This window comes from Python bivittatus, unplaced genomic scaffold, assembly GCF_059951505.1.
Source record: "Python bivittatus isolate LINGU-HERP-01145 unplaced genomic scaffold, Pbiv_v1 ctg000700_np1212, whole genome shotgun sequence".
In the NCBI taxonomy this organism is placed as follows: domain Eukaryota; kingdom Metazoa; phylum Chordata; class Lepidosauria; order Squamata; family Pythonidae; genus Python; species Python bivittatus.
Window position 1 is genome coordinate 16,152,837 of NW_028277098.1, and position 24,027 is coordinate 16,176,863.

The 24,027-nt window shown below is 34.6% G+C and overlaps 1 protein-coding gene across 4 annotated transcripts in view; it reads left to right on the forward strand.

Moving 5' to 3' along the window:
- Positions 1-23,476, forward strand: part of NEK7 (NIMA related kinase 7) — a 63,416-nt gene extending 39,940 nt beyond the window's left edge. For all 4 annotated transcript variants that reach the window (XM_088153090.1, XM_088153091.1, XM_088153088.1 and 1 more), the window contains 4 exons: positions 2,735-2,842; positions 4,614-4,708; positions 9,972-10,085; positions 19,026-23,476. In XM_088153090.1, coding sequence (XP_088009216.1) covers positions 2,735-2,842; positions 4,614-4,708; positions 9,972-10,085; positions 19,026-19,136 — 428 coding nt within the window. In that variant the 3' untranslated portion in view covers positions 19,137-23,476. The remainder of the gene's footprint in view (positions 1-2,734; positions 2,843-4,613; positions 4,709-9,971; positions 10,086-19,025) is intronic.
- The last annotated feature ends 551 nt before the right edge of the window (positions 23,477-24,027 follow it).

Consider the following 24,027-nt stretch of genomic DNA (forward strand, 5'->3'; position numbering starts at 1 on the left):
TTTTTTATGAGATATATCAGCTGCTCAATCAGTTACGTGTGTGTGTGTGTTTATAATATCATTTGAATTTATCATGTGAATTAAAATGAGTAATCTACATTCATATGCATGCTGTTTTATGTGTGGTAGATGTTTATTTTTATCTTAAAGATTTGTACCCTCCCTTTGATTACATGCTTCTTGGGGGGCCTATACAAAACCGGTAATGCTTCCAAAACGGAAACACTCCAGTCTCTGCAAACATATGCACGCATACAAAATCCAGGAACCCTTTTTACTGTTTCTGTGACTGGTGGATGGAGGCCAGATTATACCTCTTTGGGCTCTGTAGTCCTATTGCAACTGGCAGTTAGATCAAACTTTTCTTCCTTGCAGGAAGAATGGAAGCATGCTACCTCTAGCTGCTCCTTCACTGGCCAGAGATGCAGCAAGCCTTGTCTTTTCCTTGTCATTGGTGCCCTGGATGGTGGCAGAAAACCCAGGCCCAACTTTACCAGTGAGGCATCATGTATAGCAGACTGGCCCATCTCAAGTTTCTTAGAATTGTGTTTTCCAACTAAAAATGTGTAGGAAACAACTTTTCTGTTTATTGGCCTGCCGAATTATGAAGTACAGGAGAACATTTGATAAGTTCTGTGAGGCTAGATTTTAACATTATATCTTGGGCTTATTAAAAATCTTATTATATAGAAATCATCTAAAGTCATGGTGGAGAAATCAACTAAGGACAGTTGTAGCATATTGAGTAATTATACTTTGCTTCAGGAAATCTTATTCCTGGTCAGTCAGTAGGATTTTAATACGACAGTATGACAAACTGAAGTGCAAATATCAGTTACTGCTGGTTGAAAATAAAACTAATTCAATTTTAGAAATCTCTCCGATTTCTTAATTAAGTTATAAAAATTATGCTTGTGTTATTTGAATAATTGAACTTCTTGTCCAAGATCCAAACAGAAGAACCACCTATATGAATTTGGCTCTAAAAACAAAACAAAACAAAATGATATCGACATTTAATGGCCATCCTGAGGAATAGCTGAATGTAATTTAATCATTAGTTATTCACATATGGGTCTACTAAAATTAAAAAATAATAATAAAAAAACCTTGCTTCTGTCTTTTTGAAGGATGTAAGAATCATCCCCTCTTAATAAGGTATATCAGCCTGACTGGTTCTTTCCTAGTGGTCCAGTCAAACCCAGATTGGTAGGGCTCAAGTTCATATTGGTTAGAGGGTGCTTCCTTTCCAAGGTTTGCATTTTTGTAGCATCTCAGTCAATACTCATTTAAAGGTAGCTTATTCATGGATTGCTCTTGTACAGAAATTTCATCTAAGTCAGCATGGGTGTGAGCAATTTTATCCACCAACAGTTTAGCTAACTGTCACCAAGGACAGAAATACGATGAGTGCTAAGTCTAAGTTGTAATAACTCATTTACCTATCTGGAAAGTATGATATAGTCACAGTGATTGAATGAAATAAGATTTCCTCTCCATTCCTAGAATAGGCCTTCAAATGGTAGTTTGTTTTTGTAAAATTTGTTTGAAAATTTTCACCATTTTTGGATTGTAGTTCCTTCTGTTTCTTGGATAACCAAGATGAATATGAGCTCCAGCCTTTGAAATAGGAGTACCTTGTTGCTGAATATATATTAAATATGCATATTCCATCCTTGTTCGTCACTTAAGAGTTCCCATTCCATTTTAAATATTTTTTAAATAGTATAAACATAAGAGCAAATAATTTCTGACAGTGAGATGTGTAGATTATACATATTAGTGAGGTTGAAAGTCACTGGAGTGGATCTAGAACAGGTTAGATAAATTTACTTCTCTCTGACATCAGTAAGATGGCCTCATTATGACTTAAGGTTTTCATATTAAACCAACTTGGTCTAGATCCTGCTTTATCATTAAGGTAGCTGCCAAACAGAAGTCCCGAGAGTTCCATATCTGGACATAAGCAACTATGTTCAGAACGTGACAGAAAAGTGTCTTCTGTTAATCTGAGTGGACAGCTAGAATAATCACAGAGAAGACAATCCTTTGCATAATCTGGTTTCAAAATGGGTTAGGCTGTTATATCAACCCCTATATCAACTCCTTATTCAAACATTCAGCAACATAGCTGGCAGCCCAAAGAAGTTGTAGAAATCTCCCAGAACATTCAGGGAATGGATTATTTTAATAGGTCCAGCAACAAGAATGGCGCAATATGGTTCATGGGGTCACGAAGAGTCGGACACGATTTAACGACTAAACAACAACAAAAAGCAACAAGAAAGTTCTTATAACCACCATGATACTATTTTTTTTTTCAGGTGATAACATGGTTAATAAAGTCATTGTTACCACCCACAGAGCATTATTTTTTCACTATCTATAGAATATACTGTGCAGAACTATCCAATTCAGTGCATATCTTTTCAGAAGCAAGTCCTGCTGAATTCATAGTGTTTATTCCCCAAAAGTGGATAGAGGATTTCAGCCTAAAACTAGTGCAGTCATAAACATATTTATTGTTAATTAGTAACTTGCATGTTGAATTCAGCTGTGCATGAAGTTGGAATACTACTTGTCACAGATAACAGTTCATAATTTTAAAATATTTTTGTTGTATTTTAAAAAAAGGAAACAAAAATTGATCAAACAATAATACTTGATAATGCTGCAAATTGTGGGTTTCTTTTCTGTTAAAAATATAGTACAGTTCTTTGTTTTTTCCTTACAGACATCAAGCCAGCAAATGTATTCATTACTGCTACAGGAGTAGTAAAACTTGGAGATCTTGGATTGGGAAGATTTTTCAGCTCTAAAACCACAGCTGCACATTCTCTAGGTCAGAAAGTTTTCTCTGTGTGTATAATTAAATGTAGAAGTTAATATTATACATATCCAGAGTGTATGCAGCAAACCTTATGTTTGATGTATTTTTTAATTAAAGAATTTCAGTTGTCTGTTGGTATAGATTAAAATATGTTTAATTGTAAATCAAGTTCATTTACTATGGATTGAAAAATGCTCATTCAAAATTAAGCTGTTTTTGTAATGACTGATTGCGATGGCACTCTTGTTGAATGGGATTGTTAATAGATTACTTTACAAAACAATCTAGTTTTTCAAATGTGGCCGTCTTTACTTTTGCTTTTGAGTGCTTGATTAATGCAACATATTGTAGAGACTGTACTGTTTCTACAAGAAATGTGTTTATTGGTGAGGTGGGATCCAAAGCAGGTGGAGATCTCTTCACGTCAAGATTTCCTGCTATTACCCTGTGTACATTCACCATGTAAGGAAACCTATGTGGGTATGTGCTTGGATCATACATTCCTGCATTGATTGTATGGAGACTGGCATGTAAATTGTCATACTGTTAAGATAGAGTAGAGGTATTATTTTTATTTTATTTATTTATATATCAAATTTGTCACCACCCATCTTGTTGAAATGATCCTGGGCAGTTTACAAAACTCTTACAATCAATTAAAATTACAATGTACAATACTCTTAATAAATAGAAAATAGATCCCAGAATAGATATAAAATTGGCAGTCACTCAGGGAGCATCATCAAGGTGCCAGCCACCCCCAGTATTGGGTAAGATATATATCACCCCACACAACCTGGCATAGCCAGGTCTTTAATGCTTTCTGGAAAGCTGGGAGGATAGGGGCCTGCTGCACCTCTGGGGGGAGAATATTCCAAAGGGCGGGGGCAGTGACAGAGAAGGCTCTCCTCCTGGGAGAGGTTTCTCTCAAATATGGTATATCTGAATGAAATGAAAGCAACAATAAAACTTAATTAGAAAAAAAAATCATAACTTCTTAGAGCAGGATGATACATGCCTTACTAAACTTTCCTGTTTTTTATATGTATCTTATATTTCCTCTTTTGTTTCTGTTAACTGCAGTTAATTTTTGTTTTAGTTAAATTTAGTGAATTGGCAAATATTAGAATGATTTAAAAGGTGTTATAGACAGACAGACAGACAGACACACATAACCCATAAACCCATTATTTTAGGAAAAAGACTTTAAAAAATATTTGCTTTAGTAACATGAGGATGCCACTTCCTTTTAAAAGTTTTATTGATTATGATAGAAACAGCATTTTTCTGCTCATTTTAAATAATGTAAAGATGGGATTGGTTGTTGGATATACTTTTAAGACAGGATGTAGATGTAGTAAAATCATGTTAACTAGTTTCATTCAGTGAAGGAAATAAAAATAAATGAGAAACCATTTAGTTATGAAACTAATATTTGTTTTTATTTAACAAAGGCTGCATAGATAAAACATATTAATACAGAATTCCATCAGTCTGTGATTTGCAACATTGATAATATTAATTAATGTAATCTTAAATTGCTAAATTACTAAAAATTGAGTTTATTAATAATTATGGAAAACTTTATTATTACTTAAATGGGTTATCATGAAATTAATTTTATAAAAGAACATTTAAATTATTTGGAATAATTTTTCCATTACTTAAGTTTACCCTTTTGTAATTAAACATTGAATAGTAAATTTTCAAGGCAAATGTTGGTATATACATTATTTAAAGTTGATTTAATTTTTTGTGTATTATGTATTTATATTTGTTGTAGTGGGAACACCTTATTATATGTCTCCAGAGAGAATACATGAAAATGGGTATAACTTCAAATCAGATATCTGGTCTCTAGGATGTCTGTTATATGAGGTAATACTGACAACTTTTAATAAGAATAATTTGTTGATGTGTTTTGTTGATGAAAATGTTTTTCTACTTGTGTTACGATTCTATTGAATTTTCATTCTTTAAATCAGTACTAGCTGAAAGTATGCAGATATGCATGGTGAAAATTGCACATGTGCCTTAGTTCAAAATATAAAGAGAATGTAACACAAATATTTGTAAGAATTTGGGCATATACTTCTCAAAATGCATCACACCTTTCCTTAGAAATGATCTCTTTCAAGGTCTTCATCTTTCAGTATCAAGGATAGCTGCTAAGTTAGCAATTTGAAATTAAAAACTTTATCCCACATGAAATGGAGATACCAGGCTTGTAATAGAACCAACAGTTGTAGTGTCATCTGTTATTTCATTAATTATTAAACTCTTGTTTTGTGAATCTTAAAGTATAGCATCTTTAAACTTTGCTAAGTCTGACTGTAGCTTGGGAAACTGGTATTCTGTCCTTTTTATATGGTATATCAGGGGCTGCCCGTTTGTTTATAGCTGATTAAACACAAAATCATTAATACTTTAATACAGAGCTAAAGGAGCTATAGAAAAATAATACCAGGAACAGATATTCCTTCATTTGGCTTGCAGTATGCTAGTTGGAATTCTAGCCTGTAAAATGTTAATTATACAGAGATCAGTAAGATAACCAAGTTCTACCAAATCCTTCTGGATGTCTCTAACTACCTCTAAAAGTTTTATCTGCTGGCTTGCAAATCTTCTACTCAAATGTGCTCTAGAAAATTGCATTGCGATTCAGCAGAATTCACTAAAGCTCTGTATCAAAAACCCCCCTACAATATTAGGATTTTTTGAGCTGTTTATATACTGTGACAAGCACTTTCTTAAAAAAAAATTCAGTGCTAAAATGATTATCCTCTCTCACACTCATACAAAGTAAGAGACAGAAAGAAAGGACACTTGGTTTAGTTTACCCCTGTATATAATAGCTTATCTCAACTACCACTTGATGATTGAATTCTTAAAATTATACTGTGGTTTCGTTTTAAATAGATTCCTCTGCATTAGGTCCATTAAAGCAACTTTTCTAGCACCTACAGGGAAACCCATTGGAACAAGTTGATATTTAAGATTTCTTTTGTATTGGTATTGTGAATATACATAAAATGCATTTTTAAAACAGTGTGAAGGAGTGTTATAAAAATAACTTTGTCCTAAAGCTTTCATCCTTTTTTGACATAAAATAAATCTAACTGTGTGACATAAGAATTGGTAGAATTTAATAATGAGATAAGGTTTTTACTGAAATGTAATATGGATGCATATTCTGTTTAATGTGTAGTTTGGATTATTTACCAAGACATGTTCAATAATCAAATAAAAACTTAATGAGAGAATTCCTTTGGAGATTTATATATTTTAAATTAGGGGTTTTTTTTAGAAAAATCTCCTTTTTTCTGTGATGCTGCTATTTGTATAACTGCTATTTGTGAAATTAGTAACTAAGATTTGTATTTACATTATTCTTTCCTTTCTTACAGTTATCATGTTGCCTAAGTTTTTGACAGAGAATTATAATTATGTAGTAAGATCATGTTTTAAAGAATTTAATTTTTCTACTTGCCTTAAGAATAGGATGCTGTTCGCTCTTTAGATTTGCAATTTAGCAAGTATCGGGGCATATTAATGGCATATTATGCAGCAAAATGATAAAGAAATGTGATGTTGCATCTTAACTAGTACAATATTAATGTTATTAATGATTATAATTTTATTTTACTCCCTCAGTTTTTACTCACTCAAAATCCATTCAGCTGTTGTATCGGTAAATAGCAGAAACTTGTGGTCCCTTAGTTTTGTAATAAAAATTAAGTAATTGTAGGGTAGTTCACAGAATAGTAAGATTTTATTGTAGTGTAGGTACAATAACATCAGTGGGATAGAAAAGCACGAATATTGCAACTTAATTATGATACAGATTGAATTTTTAAATTTACTCTTGCCTTGCTCAATATGTCCAACATAAAATGCATTTAATGATTTCTAATCAACTTACATTAGTTCCATAGGTTTATATTCTCTTCAAATTAGCAGTAGGAAAATTTGTAGCATGTACATGAGATTTTCCTAAAAGATTACGTAGCTTCCCAGTAAATCATTCTTCAGTTAATGCTTTATTTGAATATTAATATCTGGCAGTTTGGTTGGACTTTAACTGAATCTAAAATGAAATTTACTTTCCATTCACTGCTGTTCTATGGTGTATCACTTCCTCAACCTGCTGCCTTCCAGATGTGTTCAGAATGCAACTCCTGGAGTTGCTGCTTGGGAATTCTGGAAGTTGAAGTCACAACACATCTGGAAGATACCAGATTGGAAAAGGCTGGTTTTACAGTTTGTTAAAAATCGCTCTCTTTCCTTAACTACTTACATTTTTTTGTTGTTGTTGAAGGTTCATTTTACAGTCAGAAAATTAGACTTTCAAATATTCTGGAACTGTTTTTTAGAAAAGCCATCCAAAACACTCTAATCACCCTGTGTTAATTGATATGCAACAAGGTAGACTTTACTAATTAAAACCAACATGCCATGCTTTCACTACATGGACCTTTACATGGAAAAGTAGATATTACACATTTTCTTTATTGTTAGCACAGTAATTGCATCCTTACAGGGTCGTAGGTTGGTGGCTTACAGTTTCCCCCCAAAAAAGAGAGTGAGTGAGAGAGGTGGTGGGGAGAGCATTGCCACCAGCCCTGAAGACAGACAGTGGGCTTTCGTCCCTCAGACACCCCTAGAATACTAATCAGGAAAGTCAGACCCTGGAGGTCAGGGAGCAAGTCAATCATTCTCGTGATCGTCTCAGTGTGGAGGATCAAATTAGCCTGAAAAATTCAGCTGCTGGGAGGAGAGGGCGAGCAGCTGTCAGGGGCAGCAGCAAGATGCACTAATGAACCAGATGAATAGTGCAAAAGCTTGAAAATAAAAACAGGACAGTTGACATTTTTCATCTGTCAAAGCAGGAGATGCATGAAAATATAGTAGTCCTGTTTTAACTCCTTAGGGGACATTCAGCTTTTTCTCTTTTTTTCCTTCATTCCTTCCCTTTTTTTTAAGCATTGAAACAGAAGTACTTTTTAATGAACGTGATTTCTACAGTGCTAAGTATCTCTGTGTTTATTTTGCAATTGTGCATATGCGCTGATTGTATGGTAAAACGTTCTAATTTTGTTTTTGATTGCACTGAAGGACAATATGCTGCATGAGTTATGTTGTTTCGAGATTTAATATTATGGCAATTGGAAAACGTTGTTTTCCTTGAGAGCCTTAACCCCCTGGTTTTCAGCAATTATGATATCCAATTAATGTGTGCAACTCTGATACTCTTTCAATAAAATGAATTTGTTATTTTTCACATTTTCTTTCCTTTATTGATGTACCATTATCAAAATCAGTACCCCTTTTTGGTAGGGAAGGAGTTAATGCTCTGTCTCAAAGACCACAAGACAGATGAGAGCCATTTTCAGCTTGTCCTGTCCCTGCTGAAGCTCACTGAGTAGCTCAGCGTGGACTAGCGTGTTTCACACCCGCTTTGCCTGTCTGGGGAATGTACACATTGTCCTTCCAAAATCAAACTTATTAGCACATGTAGAAAAGGGTGACTGACTTTGGGGCAGTACTGCACTCTGAGCGGTGCTCATGCTGCTGTGGTTCAGAGATTTAAAGGCTTTCAAAGGCAATGTGAACATTTCTGTACAAATTTCTTGAAGCTTAGCAGTATTGTTGCATTTGTTTGCTTTTGAAAAGCTAAGCAATAACATCTTGAAGTAGCAGTGGAGACACTAATGATAATAGTTCCAACATTGTTGAAGTGTTTTTAAAACAATTGTACCAAATATATGGAGTTTGGGGGTCCATGTAAAACCAGGATTTTACAAAATGGGCTGCTCCAATAGATTAAATTTTTTATTAGAAAAACACTAGACATATAACTTGGACATGCACTTGCACTGCATATGTTTAATTTCAGGGGAAATTCGGGGGAATTTCAAGGTAAAGCAAGCAGTTCTTTGCAGAATTGCATCCCCTGCCCCTTGTGAAGAGCAAAGTGCTTTCGAAATAGGGAATTACCTTCTGCCTTAAAGTTAGATGCTATCTTTTTCCATATTCCATTAAGAACTTAGTAAGATGTCTGGAACATTTTCTGTGTTCTTTGTTTGCCAAATGCAAACAAAGAGAGTAGTAAATGTGTAATTTATTTATCATTTATCATGGTGTTTTCAGCTTCTTGGTGGTTCTAGAAAAGTAATTCTTAAATTAATGGATAACTACATACATTCTTAATATATTTCAGTATACATCAGTTGATCACTTTTACAACCTTCAGAAATATCCTTATGAGTTGAAAGCTGACCAAGATTGTAGGCAAAAGATGGGCTACAAACAGAAGGAAGTTGAGCATTCAGTAATATTTATATTTATTCCCACCCCCATTTTAAATAATAAACTTTTTTCATTCATTTTTACTGCTTATTATTGGTTGTATCTTGGATTATAGTTGTATCTCTCATAACTTTTAAAAAAGGATATTTAAATACAATTTAGAGCAAATGCATCCAAGATGCAGAAAACACTTTTTGGTTTTGAATATAATTCTACCTGCCCATTGACAATTTGTAACATAGAATATCTTACTATATCCGAATTGTATTAAAAACTCCTTTCCTGTTAAAAAGTAGTTTTTCTTGCTACAAAGTATGTCAAAGGGGACAGAAAATTTATCAGAGAAAAACAGACTCAGAGCCTTTGTGAACTAGGTAAATTCTACCAAAGTTCCTCTGATTCCTGATTAAAATTTCAAGATATAGGTGTTTGCAAATGGCTCTTGGTTTTTCTATAGGGAAAATATATTTATATAATATATATTTTATAATATAATTATATAATATATAAAATATAATTATATAATATATATTATATAATATATATATATATATATTATTTCACAAAATAAATTTGTGAATAATCTGGGTTCAGAAGAAATTTCAATTAATTTATGCAACAGGGATAAGTGTAATGCTATAGAAACAACCTAATCCAGTATTCTGAGTGTCAAATTTAAGAGAGAGGTGACTCAAATGAATAGGATAGAGAGGAAACAAGTATTTACCTCAAATTTAAACTGGATGTTTTAAAAAACAAAGCCAAGCTTCTGCATTTGTGACCTCTCGGCTACACCAGTGCAAACGTATGTCCTTTCTATCACTCCATACAGATGGCTGCATTGCAAAGCCCCTTCTATGGTGACAAAATGAACTTGTATTCCTTATGTAAAAAGATAGAACAGTGTGACTATCCACCCCTTCCGTCAGATCACTACTCAGAAGAAGTAAGTAACTTCCTTTTGATGGGCTGTTTGAACTTGTGTTACTTTATAACAGCATCCTATTTCTCCTGGGATCTGGCATGCAGTTTCCCACAGCTGGGATATTCTTCCACAGCTCTCATTCATTTCAGGACTTTGCATGAGAGGACGTTCCCATGGTCTCTTCCTGCAAGCAGAACTTTCTTTCAAAAAAATTGTCTACTGTTTAAATATGGCTGCAAATGTGAACTTTAAATGTGCTATAGTTCTGAAATAACTGGTATAATGTTGTACATAGTACTTTTTGTATCTTCTGCTTGTGCCTTCTTTGTAGTTGCAACTCTGTGCAAGGCATTAAAATTCAAGCTATAAGGGGGAAATTGCTTAAACTGAGTGCAGTTAACCCTGAAATCCTCTTTGCTTAGATTGGTTACACCACAGTGAACAACATGAATTTCTGATTTTCAGCTATATGGCATGTCTTCTGAATGATATATCCTGTGGTGTTCTTATTTACCCTTTTGAAAACTTTGTGAAAGAATGAAACTTTCTCTCAGTTTACTATGATCTAAGTGCCAACATGGATGTGAAGAAAATGCAGTTATGCTCTATTCATGAGTAATGACTAGAGCTGTGCAAAGTATTTGAGAAGGGTGCTTTATGAACACCATCAAATGCATTGTTGCAAGCAAGAACTCCTTGAAGCGTTAAAGCAACTGTGTCCTCTGAAAGGCTCAGCATGGAGGTTTCAAAGGCTTACCCTGGTTGTCTCAGTGGGACAGGGACAGTGAACAAAGCAATGCGGCTGTGCATGCAGAGGCATGGGAAGACAATTGAAGTCACTGACTGAAATACTCACATTGGCTGTTTTGCAAAGCAATCTTTGTAGCCCTAATAGCAATTTTGCAGCATGTGTGATCCCTTAACCCACAAAAAGCACATGTACAAAAAAACCTTGGAAACTTCATTTTTATATCACAAATTGTATTCCAGATGCAAGGCACCTTTCCAGCATGGTGTACTTCTTCATGGACTTACGTATAGAGGAATCGCCATAACCCTGTTTACTGTTCTGTTTTCTAAGTGTGCATTGAAAAGATGTACATGGAACTACCACATCAGGCTGCAGCAAAACGGGCACTTATGGTATGCTTTCCATTCCCTCTCTAGCAATTTTGGCTCTTTGGACAAAGCTAACAGAGAATGGAAATGCTCTCCCTTTCTTGGACAATCAAAGCAGTACATGTTTGTATATCCATATGTAACTGCAGAGGAGACAGGAAAAAATGTGCTTCTATTATTTACAAGGATTCTTGTCCAGCAGCATGCTGTGCTTTTGTGAGGAAGAGTCTAGCCTCCAAAGTCATAGGATAAGAATCTACTCTATCCACATCGTGGCATACTTATGATGCTGTTTATTCATTTTGATTTAGATACTGAGCATTTTACACACACACACACACACACACAGAGAGAACAATAAAGAAAGACAGTATTTCTGTTAAGTGATCTAAGTTGGTATGAGATGGACATGTTTATGTCTCTGTGTCTTTAATACATAGATGACTGTGTGTTTGTGTAATTCTAGTATCGTGTATGGAACTATTTTTTGAAATTTAGGACAAAGTAAAATAATAGAACAAGTAAATTAAACTTTACGTAGAAATGCATATAAAATCCTCATATTTTGTAAACAGTAAAACTTTACAGCGTTTACAGAGTTGGGGAATAACGTAACTCCGAACCCTGAATCTCATTGCCTTTCAAGATTTTAGTTATTAATTAAAGACTGCAGTCCATGAAGTTTGGGTCTCTTTAAAAATCCTTGCATGATACTTGCAGTTTTATTACATGGAGACTGTGAAATTCTGTGTGTATGTTTTTAAAGATGATTAGGAAGATGATGAAGCGAATGTGATGGTCTCTGTTGGTGTGTGCAGCATATACTTAATGTAGCTTTTCCAATTAACTGTTTTTTCAGTGGCCATTTTTAATTATGACAATTGTGCAGAATATAAATATGGCACTTCATATAGGCAATTTCAGAACCGGAGGCCTAGAAATACAGTAGGGTGTGAACAATAATGCAAAATGATAGCAAGAATGTCAGGGGCCGTTCTTTGTTGTGTCATTCATGCTGTCTTCCTTTTTCCATGAAGCGCATGAATATTTCACGTACCTGCATCCTCATCCTCTATTCTTCTTGACTAATTTTCAGACTGTCTGAATTTGCATTTCACATGGTAGCTGATTAGGAGATGCCGCGTGCAGCAGTGAAGCCTCAGCAGGCGGTTGCCATGGTGACCTTCAGCAGGATTTTAATGATGATACCACTAGTGGTTCGTTGAAGTCGGCCTGCCTGGAGGGCTACTTCACTGCAGCTAAGTGTGAAGTTGGATATATAGATTCTCAGCCAAGGGGCAGATATCAAAGTTCAGGCCTGATGGAAGCCTTGCTATTCAGAAAGGAAAATAATAATAATAATAATAACAATAACAATAATAATAATAATTATTATTATTATTATTATTATACAGATTGGAGATGGGGTATTGTAAAACAAATAATACTCCATTTTCCCCTCATTCAGAAACAAGGACTTTCTTTTCACAGCCTTTGTTTTAAAAATCCTTTTTCTATACAATAACATTTGGAAGAATGAAAACTCTGATCTATTATAGGTATGGAAGTAATTTCCTCACAAAGTGAAAGGTTCAGTAATAGAGGGTGTACTGTTACTCTGAACAGTTCATTGTTCCAAAATTTTACTTAGAACAAAACTTTAAAAAATGGAGTATAGTTATGATCTTCGTTAACTGTACATTTTAGTGTTCTATGTTTTGCACAGGCTCTGTATTACAGAAGGAGTCATAAGCTGAAGTGTATTGTATTACACTCCCACAACATCCAAAAGACTTCTAGAAAATTTAGACTATAAACTTTTCTCTAGACTGAAAAGTTCACCCAGTTGAGCAACAGAATTGAGGGATCACAGAACAAAGAAACACACACACACAAATATGTGTTTGGTGATGCTATAAATTATTTTGCATCAACCTCTGCCTACTTTGACACAAGGCTTTTAGATAAAGAAAAGAAAAAATTTAACACAAAATCTGTTTTAATGTACTTCCATTGCAGTACAGATTTATTCCATTTGATAGTTTTCAGCATTTGAACCAAGGTATAGGTTAGTTTTCAGCATTTAAACCAATTTATACTTCCTAAGTGAGGATCTAGATTGATAAAACCATTAGTGTCCATTTTTGTTTCTTATCCTCATGTATACTCCTGTTCACACCCTCATTTTCACATGCCAACACAGTATGATGGGATAATGTTACTTCTTTCCTTATCTGAAGCTCTTTCTGTGAACAGTTCCATTGCTTCCTTAGACGCCTTATGCTGACAGCTGCATTTAATTTTCATGTTTCTTTAAATGTCTGAACAGTTGGAGTGCTCCCAGTTGATGAAAAGGGAGGTCTTTTCAGTATACTGAAACTACCTAATAACTGTGTAGGTTTCAAAGACTGCATGTTGTTTTTCACTTTTTGTTGTTAAAAAACTATCTGATTGGAGGATGGAAATTAACAAACCAGTGTTTTACAAATCCGTGTTCTGGGCAGTAATTTTATATATACCCTTTGTCTTTCTGTAATTCTAGTGAGCGCACTGACTGCATTTAAGGCTGGCTTTGACTGCAAATCAATAGATACCATCCAAAAACTAGTATAGGGATATGTGCTAGATCTCAAGGTCAACTCATTAATGAGAATTTCACTAGCAGAGAACTCTGACAGCCTTGTCTTTGGAGCCCTTTTTTATTTTTCCATTAATGATGATAGAGAAGAAAAAAGATGATAGTAAGTTTGCTTCCCCAAAAGTTTGTGTTTTCCTTTATGTTGTTCTTAGGCTGTTACCATATAGGTTGCTTGCTCTTGGTCTTTCTTCTAGCTAGTCTCTAGATTGTCCTTTTTCTGTACATACAGAACAAATCCAATCAAAACATGAATTGTAACTGTCCATCATTTTTATTTCTATCCATGTTTATGGGGCATAGGTGAAACCTAGAATTATTTAAATATCTAGCAAGTCGGGGACAGATCAAGGAATACATGTGTGTATATGAAAGGGGGAGAGAGAAAGAGAAGCACATGAGTGCTAACTTGATATTGGGGACCCTTTTAGGAAATGGTCCATACCACACATATATCATCAAAGAGAGGAAGTTCACAGAAAAGAAACATTTCAGTTTCTTCCAATTGTATGTACCTTTATTTGTAATGACTAAAGATTGGCCTTCTTGCAAATGCTCAGTTGCAAATAGGCTGAAAATTTTGATCTGTGCTTTCTTTGTTCCAGCTTTCCCACAATTGAGATTCATTGGTTAAGTATTACAGTATTATGTAAGACAAATAATAAGCATTCCCTCTACAAAAAGATAAAGAATGGTGAAATAATTTCTGGAGTATTGCCCTTTTTGGTATCTTTTCCAACACCAAACAGTCTGTTTTAAGATATGGCAATCAAAACTGCATATTATATCTCTTACATTGTTAAGTGGAAGTCTATAAACTTTATTTTCAATCCCTTTTATTTTCAATGCCTTTTTAGCATGGAGTTTCCCTCTTCAGCATTGGCTGTATGAATTACAGAGCTCGATTTTCAAAGCAAAATATTATACCTTATGAAATATGAATCAGAATGGAATATACTTAATGTGAAATGACCTACAATAAGGTTTCCCCTGTTATTTAACGCTTACTACCATTCCATCCTGTTGCATTGATCAAGTAGGCAAAAACTTCATTTCCTCTGAGAACATTTTTATATTTTGACTGCAGGTGTATACAGTATTTAAATACAGTTCACAAATAGATTTTTATATGATATCAGCAGTTTTATTTACAATTCCTTTCTCTTTTTTCTTTATTATATTCAAACAGAAAGGGAAAATTGAGACCACAAGAAAGATACATCTCCTTACTAAACAAAACTAGTCTTAGATATGTATTCTTGTAATGTTATACAATTAAATTATTAACATTTAAATCAATGTTTAACAATAAGAAAAATTAAAGATATAAATGTGTGTGGAGGGGTACCTTTGAGTCAGTTTTTGACTCCTGGTGACTGCCTGGACTAGTCTCTGCAGTTTTCTTGGCTCTCATAAATTAGTATATGCAGTCCATATTTCTAAGTAGTCTTTGGAATAGAGGTCCTGGAGGTAAAATACTTCTTCATATACAGTAAGAAATGAGAGAGAAATTTTCTAACATAAATCTCCAAAACAGTGCATTAAATTTCTTAAAATACATCTAATATAAAGGCAAGGCAAGGATTATATAAAATGGCTGTGGCAAAACATTCACTTTAGAAGTGTGATTTCACTTCAGTTACTCCATTTTAGTAAGACTCCTTTATGTAAATCTGTCCAAATCTAATGATAGTATTTTTAAATATAGTTTATATCATTTGAGATATATTTCTAAGGACTTACATATTGCCTCTGGCTGCCATTGAAACCATAGCAAAAAAGCTGATTTTGATAAAACAATAGCTGTCAAAGGCATCGATTCAGAATCGGGCTAATTTCTATTATATCTAGAAAAGAGTCCAAAACCATCAGTGGGAGATTCAGGCTTATCAGTTAAACCAACGTATCACCAGCAAATTTACCCTTCTTTCCTGCATGTGTCAGACCAGAAACCTTACTACAGTTCCTAATAGTACTCACTAAAGGTTTCAAACAAATCCAACAACTAAGGAAAAAGAGGGCAGTGCAGCCTTAGGGGGATTAAAAGAGTTTGATTTGAGTTTTTTTGGAAAAGTAAAAAATATATAACCTTAGGATTTTTATTAAAATTTTAAAATTCAGGAAAAGAAAACAATAGAACTTAAATATACTTAATCATATGGAATTTATCGTTTGTACTGCTTCTGTGCACCGAACTGACATTCTGCACTGTCTACCACACAGCCCTTTCTGGGAGGCTCCTGTCAACCTTCCCAGTATATGTGGGATTCCACGGTTTTCCCACATTGGTCACTTGACAGTGCTGCTACTAAACCCTTTCTTTTCATTTTAATCACTATTTATAGTGAGTAATAAGTTGAGTATGCCCTCACCATAATGAGCACACATGCATTCTTTTTACTTTAACTAGAGTGTTTCACCTGCATAAGAGTTTCCAAATCCTGTTTGCTGGTGTCATGGCTGGGGTGCTTTAGTCCCTTTTTCTCACTTTCTGTCCCCCACTCACTCTCTTGGAGACTGACAAACCTGTTAAAGTAAAAAAAGAAATTTGTCCCACTGCCAGGCTAAGCTTCAGGCAAAATACTGTCACTGAACAAAGTTCACAGAAAAGGTTAAGGGAAATAATCGGCCATCCTGACTTCTCCAGTTCAGCCCAATTCACATTACTGTTTCTGAGGTCTGCCAGATATGAATGATGCCATTTGCTCCATGTTAATAGAATAGCTTCTTGGCAGTTTCTTAGACCAGTTTGGTTTGCTCATCACGCTACTGGACTATTGGACAAGAAGTCATGGTCTTTCCATATGCCTTCTTATTTATTGATCATATTTGTGTAGCTGCCCATCTCGCAAAATGTGTGGTGTACAATGCTCAATTAAAAAGAAAACCAATAAATATATATAAAACAGTCATTATTAAAACTATAAAAACTATTTAAAAAGCACATGGAATAAGAGAGGATGATGCGGGCATTCAGGGAGTACAGTGGGAATGCTTGTATCCTGACAAGGTTTTCAGAAACAATACTTAGATTTAAATCAAATCTACAGGCCATTCTTCCCAATCACAACTGTGAAAATGCATGACATCTACCCAAATTCTACTCCAATTTTAAAGAAATAGTTCAGCCTTTTGTTTCATTTTCAAACCCAGGGTTGATATTCAGAACAGGAACAAACATTAGATTATATCTATTTTCTTTCTTCCGTGCCAGTTAATCAGCATAGATAACATCTTGATCAGAATATAGGATTAAGAGATGTGTGTCTGTATACATACTCATTCCCTTCAACTTTAGCTGAAAGTTTGATTACAGGAGAGGTTGCTGACATACAGTATTTTCATTAGTGAATATTTAATAACTTGTAGATTAAATAATTATTTTGCCTTTTCTCTCTTGCACACATTCACACACTTTTTCATATGGCTGCTTGAGGAGGTCCATAGTGTATATCCTGTTTCTTTAAGCAAAGTCCTATGGAAATTCAGAAAACATTACTAGCTTTCTGGAGCTAGCTCAACCAATTGAGGAACTCACATTATTCTGTAACAACCTAAGCAATAAGTTGACTCCTTTCCTTGCTTGGCTTTGAGAACTAACTGAAAAGCAGAGATTTTTGTCAGTCTTGCTAGACTTACAGAAGTCAGTTCCCAACTTCTCAGTGCTTGAAGAGTTACTGCTAAGAACTTTGTGGACCAATTTAATAGAAATGGTGTTGTGGTATGCATGTTTGTTCTTGATGCACTGGCAACAGTTGTTCACACCCTTGTCACTTTCATGGTTGAACTACTGTAATTCAATCTATGTGGGGTTGTACTTGAAAGCCACTCAGAAGCTACAGCTGCACAGTGCAACTGTCTGTGTGTTTATGGGTGAGAGCCTTTGAGTTTGGATAACATCTTTGATGCTGGAAATACATTGGTTGCAGTTTGCTTCCAGGCACGAGTCAAAAGAATTGGGCAGCATATCAAATTATCATCATCATCTATAAAGCTGTACAAGTCTTGGGTCATAGGTATATCCGGGACTGTCTGCTCCAAGTGTGGACTGGGATGGTATACTGCTGGCCTTGTGTTTACTCTCTAGGAGATACAAAGTGGGTGCCAGAAGTGAGCCTTCTCTGCTAATGGCCTCCTCACTCTGAAATGGTCTACTGCCAAAGTTAGGATCACTGTCTTCTATTGATATTCAAGAGTACTATTAAAATGCTCCTGTATTGTCTGGAGATTTATTGATGTTGCTGAGGGAAACTGTGTTTTATTATTATATTAAAATTTGATCATTCTATTGTATTTTATTATTTTGTAAGCCTACCATGGTCTAGGGCTGAAGTGGCTTGCAAATCCTAGCAGATGAACAATGAAATGAATAAATGCTACTGTCTCTGTATAGTTTGTCTTTTTAAAGTTATTTATTTTTTGAACATGTATTTTAATCATGAGTTGCATACTTTCCTTATTGCTTTATTATATTGAAAACAGAAAAGAGGGAAAAAAGGATTCATTTTGTGGAAATATTTTGTACCATTTTTACATATCTAAAATAAAACTCAAAACTAGATATTATCAACACATATTAGACCAAATAGTTAACAGTGTTTGTGTTGACTTCAGGAGTGTTAGGTATAATAGATTTGTAACCTAAAGTATTTATTTTATGACGTTCACCTAAATCACATATCTGCCCTTTCTGCTTAGCAAGTCTTGAAACCATGAGAATATTTCCATCCTATGCAGGTATTACCCAGTTAGTGTACAGTTCTCCGCAGAGGCACTGAAAAAAGAATTCAGTTTATGTTTCCATGATAGTGTTAAGCAAATTTAAGGTTAGTAAAAATCCATTATGGAATCATCATTAGGTACCCTTCAGTCCAGTATGGCCATTGTATGAATCTTGCACTCAGATGTCATAGGAGATTTGTCCCATTAAATACAGTCTGGAGTCCTGCAAAACTATTGTTGATAGTACTGTGACTAAAAGTATGTAAAGAATTATATAATAAGGAAATGTAGTGTTTAAAGAATATTGTACTTATAAGAAAGCACATCTTTAACAGTTACTGCTGTGCTATTTTACTTTTCCAGCATTTAGAACTTGCAGTAGAACTTGCAGTAGAAAAGGATTCTCATAATTTTGTCTGCAGGTGCATTTTTCTTTTCAATTTAATTCCTTGTTCTTCATATGCTGTTTTTTTTCTTTTTTCTAGCTCCGACAATTAGTTAATATCTGCATCAACCCAGATCCAGAGAAACGACCAGATATAACCTATGTTTATGATGTAGCAAAACGCATGCACGCCCGCACAGCTACCAGCTAAAAGACTTGCCCCATAGGAAGAGCAAAAACAAGTTGGGAAAGTTCAAGCACTGATGGGCTTTCTCCCCATTTTTCTTACTTTTGTCTATTGCTTTAAATTTACTTATGTGCCAAGAATGTGTTCACACTTTTCTTACAGAACTTAAAAGTAAAAGATATTTTTAAGATTTAAAGTATGAAATGGTTTTAAACGTAAGTAAATTATGCTTACAACTTAGGGTAAGCATATTTCATTTATATATTATGTAATTATTGAATAAAGGTCAAACATTTTTATATAGTTTAATTTTTTGTCCAACATACCTGAGTTACAGGTTTGCATATAAACATAACTGTTTAATTCCTACAAGCAAAACTTTAAAATCTGTTCCTTGACTTTTGTAATAACTTATGGATATGGATATGGATATGGATATGATGAATCAGCATAATTACTGAATTTATTATTCATTAGTAAATATATTGTTGGTTTTCTTTATATCCCTCACCCAGGCTATTAATAGAATTTTTAAAAAATAATTGTTATAGTTTTGCTTGTCAAGAAAATGTATATTTATTTGCCACTGAGTTTTAATGCAGTTTTTGAATGTGAAAAGTGGGTTTTTCTTTTTCTGTTTTTTGGCAGATTGTTCAACACTGGGGGGAATAAAGGAGAAGAAATCCTGTCAAACTCTTTGTTATCTAGTCCTGTGCAGTATTGTAACCCCAATCCCTAACCTTGATTTCAACAATTGAGAGAATTTGCACAATGTCTAGGAGTCAGAATCAATCACAAGGTTGGAAGGGACCTTGAGCATCACTTGGTCCAGTTCCCTGGTTGCCTCTGCTCTGTCCCAGACAGATGGCTTAAATGCCTTTCAGAAAGGAGCACTTAACGACTTCCCAAGTCAGCGTGTTCTGCTGCCCTAAGGCTCTTGTTGCTAGGTGGGATCACTCTCCAAATCTGTAGCTACTAAGCTACTTATACAGTTATAAATTAGTTTTTCATGTTTAGATTGCTAAATACATAAAATTAGTGCACTAACAGAGTGCTTAACTTTGGACTGAATAGTTGTGTATGTTAATTGTGTTGGCATAGATGACTCCAAGAATCTAAGAGATTGGGTTTAAAAGAAATTTGCTTTGAAAAACAGTACTTTCTACAACTCAAACACATTGGATGAACCAAGGCCACTCTCCAAGTTGTGAAATGTAGTTTCTTCATAACAACACCCAGCCATTGTTAAAGTGATACAAAACCTGCCCTCATTCCTACTATTTTGGCACTCTGTTGTTTTGATGACTATAGAAGATGTTACAAGTCACAGAAGTTGTTACAGGTGGGTAAATGACCCCAAGATATTTAAAATATAAGGGAGACTTAAATGGCTGTCATTTGGAGGATCCTTCAAATGGCCTGCATATAATAATGTCTCCATATGTTGTGACTTCTAATGCTGAATGGAGGCCATTGTGTGTGTGTGTTTATGTCATTGGAACCTAATGATAGGGGTATATTATGGCTGAGTAGGGTTAAGACTCATGGCAATAGATAATCCACTCCTAGGCAGGATTTGATATGATTTATTTATTACAGTGAAGGCATCTGCTCTGAAAATCCTTTATTAATTTAAAAGACAGTAATGTTTTGCATCTCACTTTATTAGGAAACATTATTTTCTGGAAATAGTTGGCTTGAACTTTAAAAAAACAGTTTTGAATTGGTGAAGTTTGTGTTAGCCTTTAGAATGTCCTAAAATGAAATTGATCAATAAAACAATAAATGGCATGTCATTATGAAAGGGAAGAATATTAATTTATAACTGCGAGTGCTTGTGCAGATAAAGGTCTGATTGTTTAACATTTTGAAGATCATAAAGGAGCCTTCCCTAACATAGTATCCCCCAGATGTTGTGCTATAATTCTCATAAACTACAGCTAGCATGCTGCAGACATTTTGAAATTAGAGAAACATACGGAGTTGATGTGTATAATATTATAAGAAAGTGGTAATGAAGAAAAAGGAAGCCTTGCGATATTTCTTTGTGAATATTAATCTCAACAGATTAGTACCAATTCAACTTTTATTTCAGTCACATTCATAACCATAAAATGATGTGTAGTTTCATGACTACAGCCAGCCCTGATCTGTCTATCTTGCAAGGATCTAAATAAAACATAAGATACATACCCAGTGGTCTCTCAAAGGCTTAGCAGCATTGTCCATCCCTCTGCTCCTGCTGTTCTACCCTAGATGGAAAACTGATTTTTGTATCAAGATTTTTTATACATGATTGGTGAGAATAACTAGGCATCGTGGTCACTAATTGGACAGATACGAAACAGATGTGTTTTGTTGCATCAGCTTATGTTAATGTGACTTAAGTTCTATGTCCAGTAATTTTTGGAGTATAATTAAAACTTTACTACAGTATCTAGTCATATAAGCCATGAGGGAGCAGCTTGAAATTATAACTTCTCCCTTAGCGCATGTCTGACTTCACAGGAAAATTCAAAGGAAAATGAAAAATGTTAATGTCTGTAAGATTCTTTACATATTTTTTTTTGGCTAGGGATGAGGCTAACAATATTTTCTAAAAAACTAAATAAAATAATATCCCAATCCCTTGTTCCCACCTCCACATTCACATTTTACTATGCAAAAATACTTCAGAATTCTTTAAGTCTATATTTTCTCTCTCCCCATTGAAGGGAAGAAGCTGTAGCATTTAACAAAGTAGCATAATTTTCATGTGGCCTTCTGGCATGCTTATTTGAAAAGAAATTTACTGAATTTACTCCCAATACATGGCATTCATTGTAGTGTGTGTGTGTGTGTGTGTGTGTGACTACCTTACACAAAATGCTTTGGGAAAGTTGTTTCTAAAAATAAATGTTGGGAATAATTATGAAGTTAATTCCAATGTAAACCAAAGACATATTTGTAAGAATCTGCCTGATATTTTTAATAAAGATATGTTGAATGAGTATTGAAATTAATTGTCTAAGTACAAAAAAAGTTACAGGTTTCATAGATCTGCTGTTAGCATCAGAAGTAGTGGATAAGTTTAAGCCTTATTAAGAAGAGCAAGCTTGCCCCTGATCCCACTACAGTACTGGCAAAACTATTTGGTATACCACAAAGATCAAGATAATCCTTTCTCCTTCTTAGTACCCTCCTTTTCTCAGGAATCAAGTCACCGTGCAGGGATACAGAAATCCCATTCATGCATTCCAATAAATAGCGAAGGTCATATTCATAGGGCACTAGCTCTATCCAGAACACTCTGGTATAATGAGAAGAGCTATTTCCAAATGTGTTGGATACAACTCCCATTATCCCAGTGGCGATATTGGTTGAGGAATCTGGGGAGGGGAAGCTTCCTAGGCTAGGGAAGCCTCAATAGATGAATTACATATTCAAGACTGTCAATGTAGGAGCTTCCAGTACCATCATTGGATCATGTTCAATGCCTTGCTAAGAGAAGGGCCCATCAAACAGTGCTAGAGCAGTGTAGGAGCCATTAAACTTTATCTCCTTGAACTATTAATGATGCTTTGGAATATAAAATAGATTTCTTAATAATATCTTGATGGGGGGGAGATATGCATTTGTGTGTGGAATGGCAATCATCTGTTTGATCTCACCCAAGTAATGGAGAGTGGTAACTTGAATAAGAACCAAAAAAAAGCCACGTTCCTGATAGCATAAGGTAGGAGGGTGGCAGCTGTGGCATTTCTGCTCCTGGGCCTTCATTCTCACTCAGTTCTGATCAAACACCAACAGGACTCCATACCAAGAACCTAGAGAACAACTTACTCAACTTCTCCATCATTGGGTTACTGCATCTGGGCTGCAAATATCTGGACAATTACCAGATGGCAGCCATGAGCATTTTTCTGTATTGTTCTGCTGCTGTCTAGTAGTCTGGATTTTTACGGTGGAAATAGGGTAGTCCAACTCTGTCCAGGCTAAGCTCTTTTACATACTTAGCAATTGCTAGGTAACAAATGCCTTAATGTTTCTTCTGCACTATAAGAAAATACATATATTTTTAGATTCCATGTATGGATAGATACTGTTAATACATTTGCTGTATTTATTTTAGCCAAACTGCATAAAATTGCTTCTTTGAAATGAATGTATTCTATACTAAACAAAATCAAACAAAATATGCATAATTTGTCTCAGTTTTATATCCAGAGTATTGTAATATTTGTGGCTTTATGAATATTTGTGTGTTGTGTTTGCTTTCTAAATCTACTCTTGCACAAGAATTGTACTCAATGTTTGGAGTTCTATGTTGTACAATATCTTAATATAAAGAATACATAGATTAAATATATGGTAAAATAAACTCACCTAGATTTATTTTCTGTCAAATTGTATTTATTAGAATGCCTGTGTTGATGTGATGATGATGTGAAAATTAAGCATTTTTATTTGCAGTTTTTAGAAAATAGGTTGGCCTTAATGAAGACCAACCCCTTGCACATATAATTTCTGTTTTGATAATCTTAACAGTTGCTGAATATAATGCTGTTTTCCTCTAGTACAAGAAAATAATTTTGCATGTGGTCCTGTGTACTGAAAAATACATACAGTAGAAAAGGGAAGCAAAAGGCTGTGTCATATGTCATATGCATGTATGTTGTCATTCACACGTTATCTTCTACACATTATCCTACTCTGTGGGGTAATGTTTACATGGGTGGCCTATATGTGCTGTAAAATAATCCTTCAGCATTGTAGTTCATAAACTACATCAAAATATTGCTAACTGGTTACACAGTCACGTTATTTATAAATGACTATTGGCTTCTTGCCCCATTAGAAACATTCCAGATACATCTTTTTTTTTTTTGCACATGCTCCATGCTAATGACTTCAACAGAGATGCCTTCATGGATAC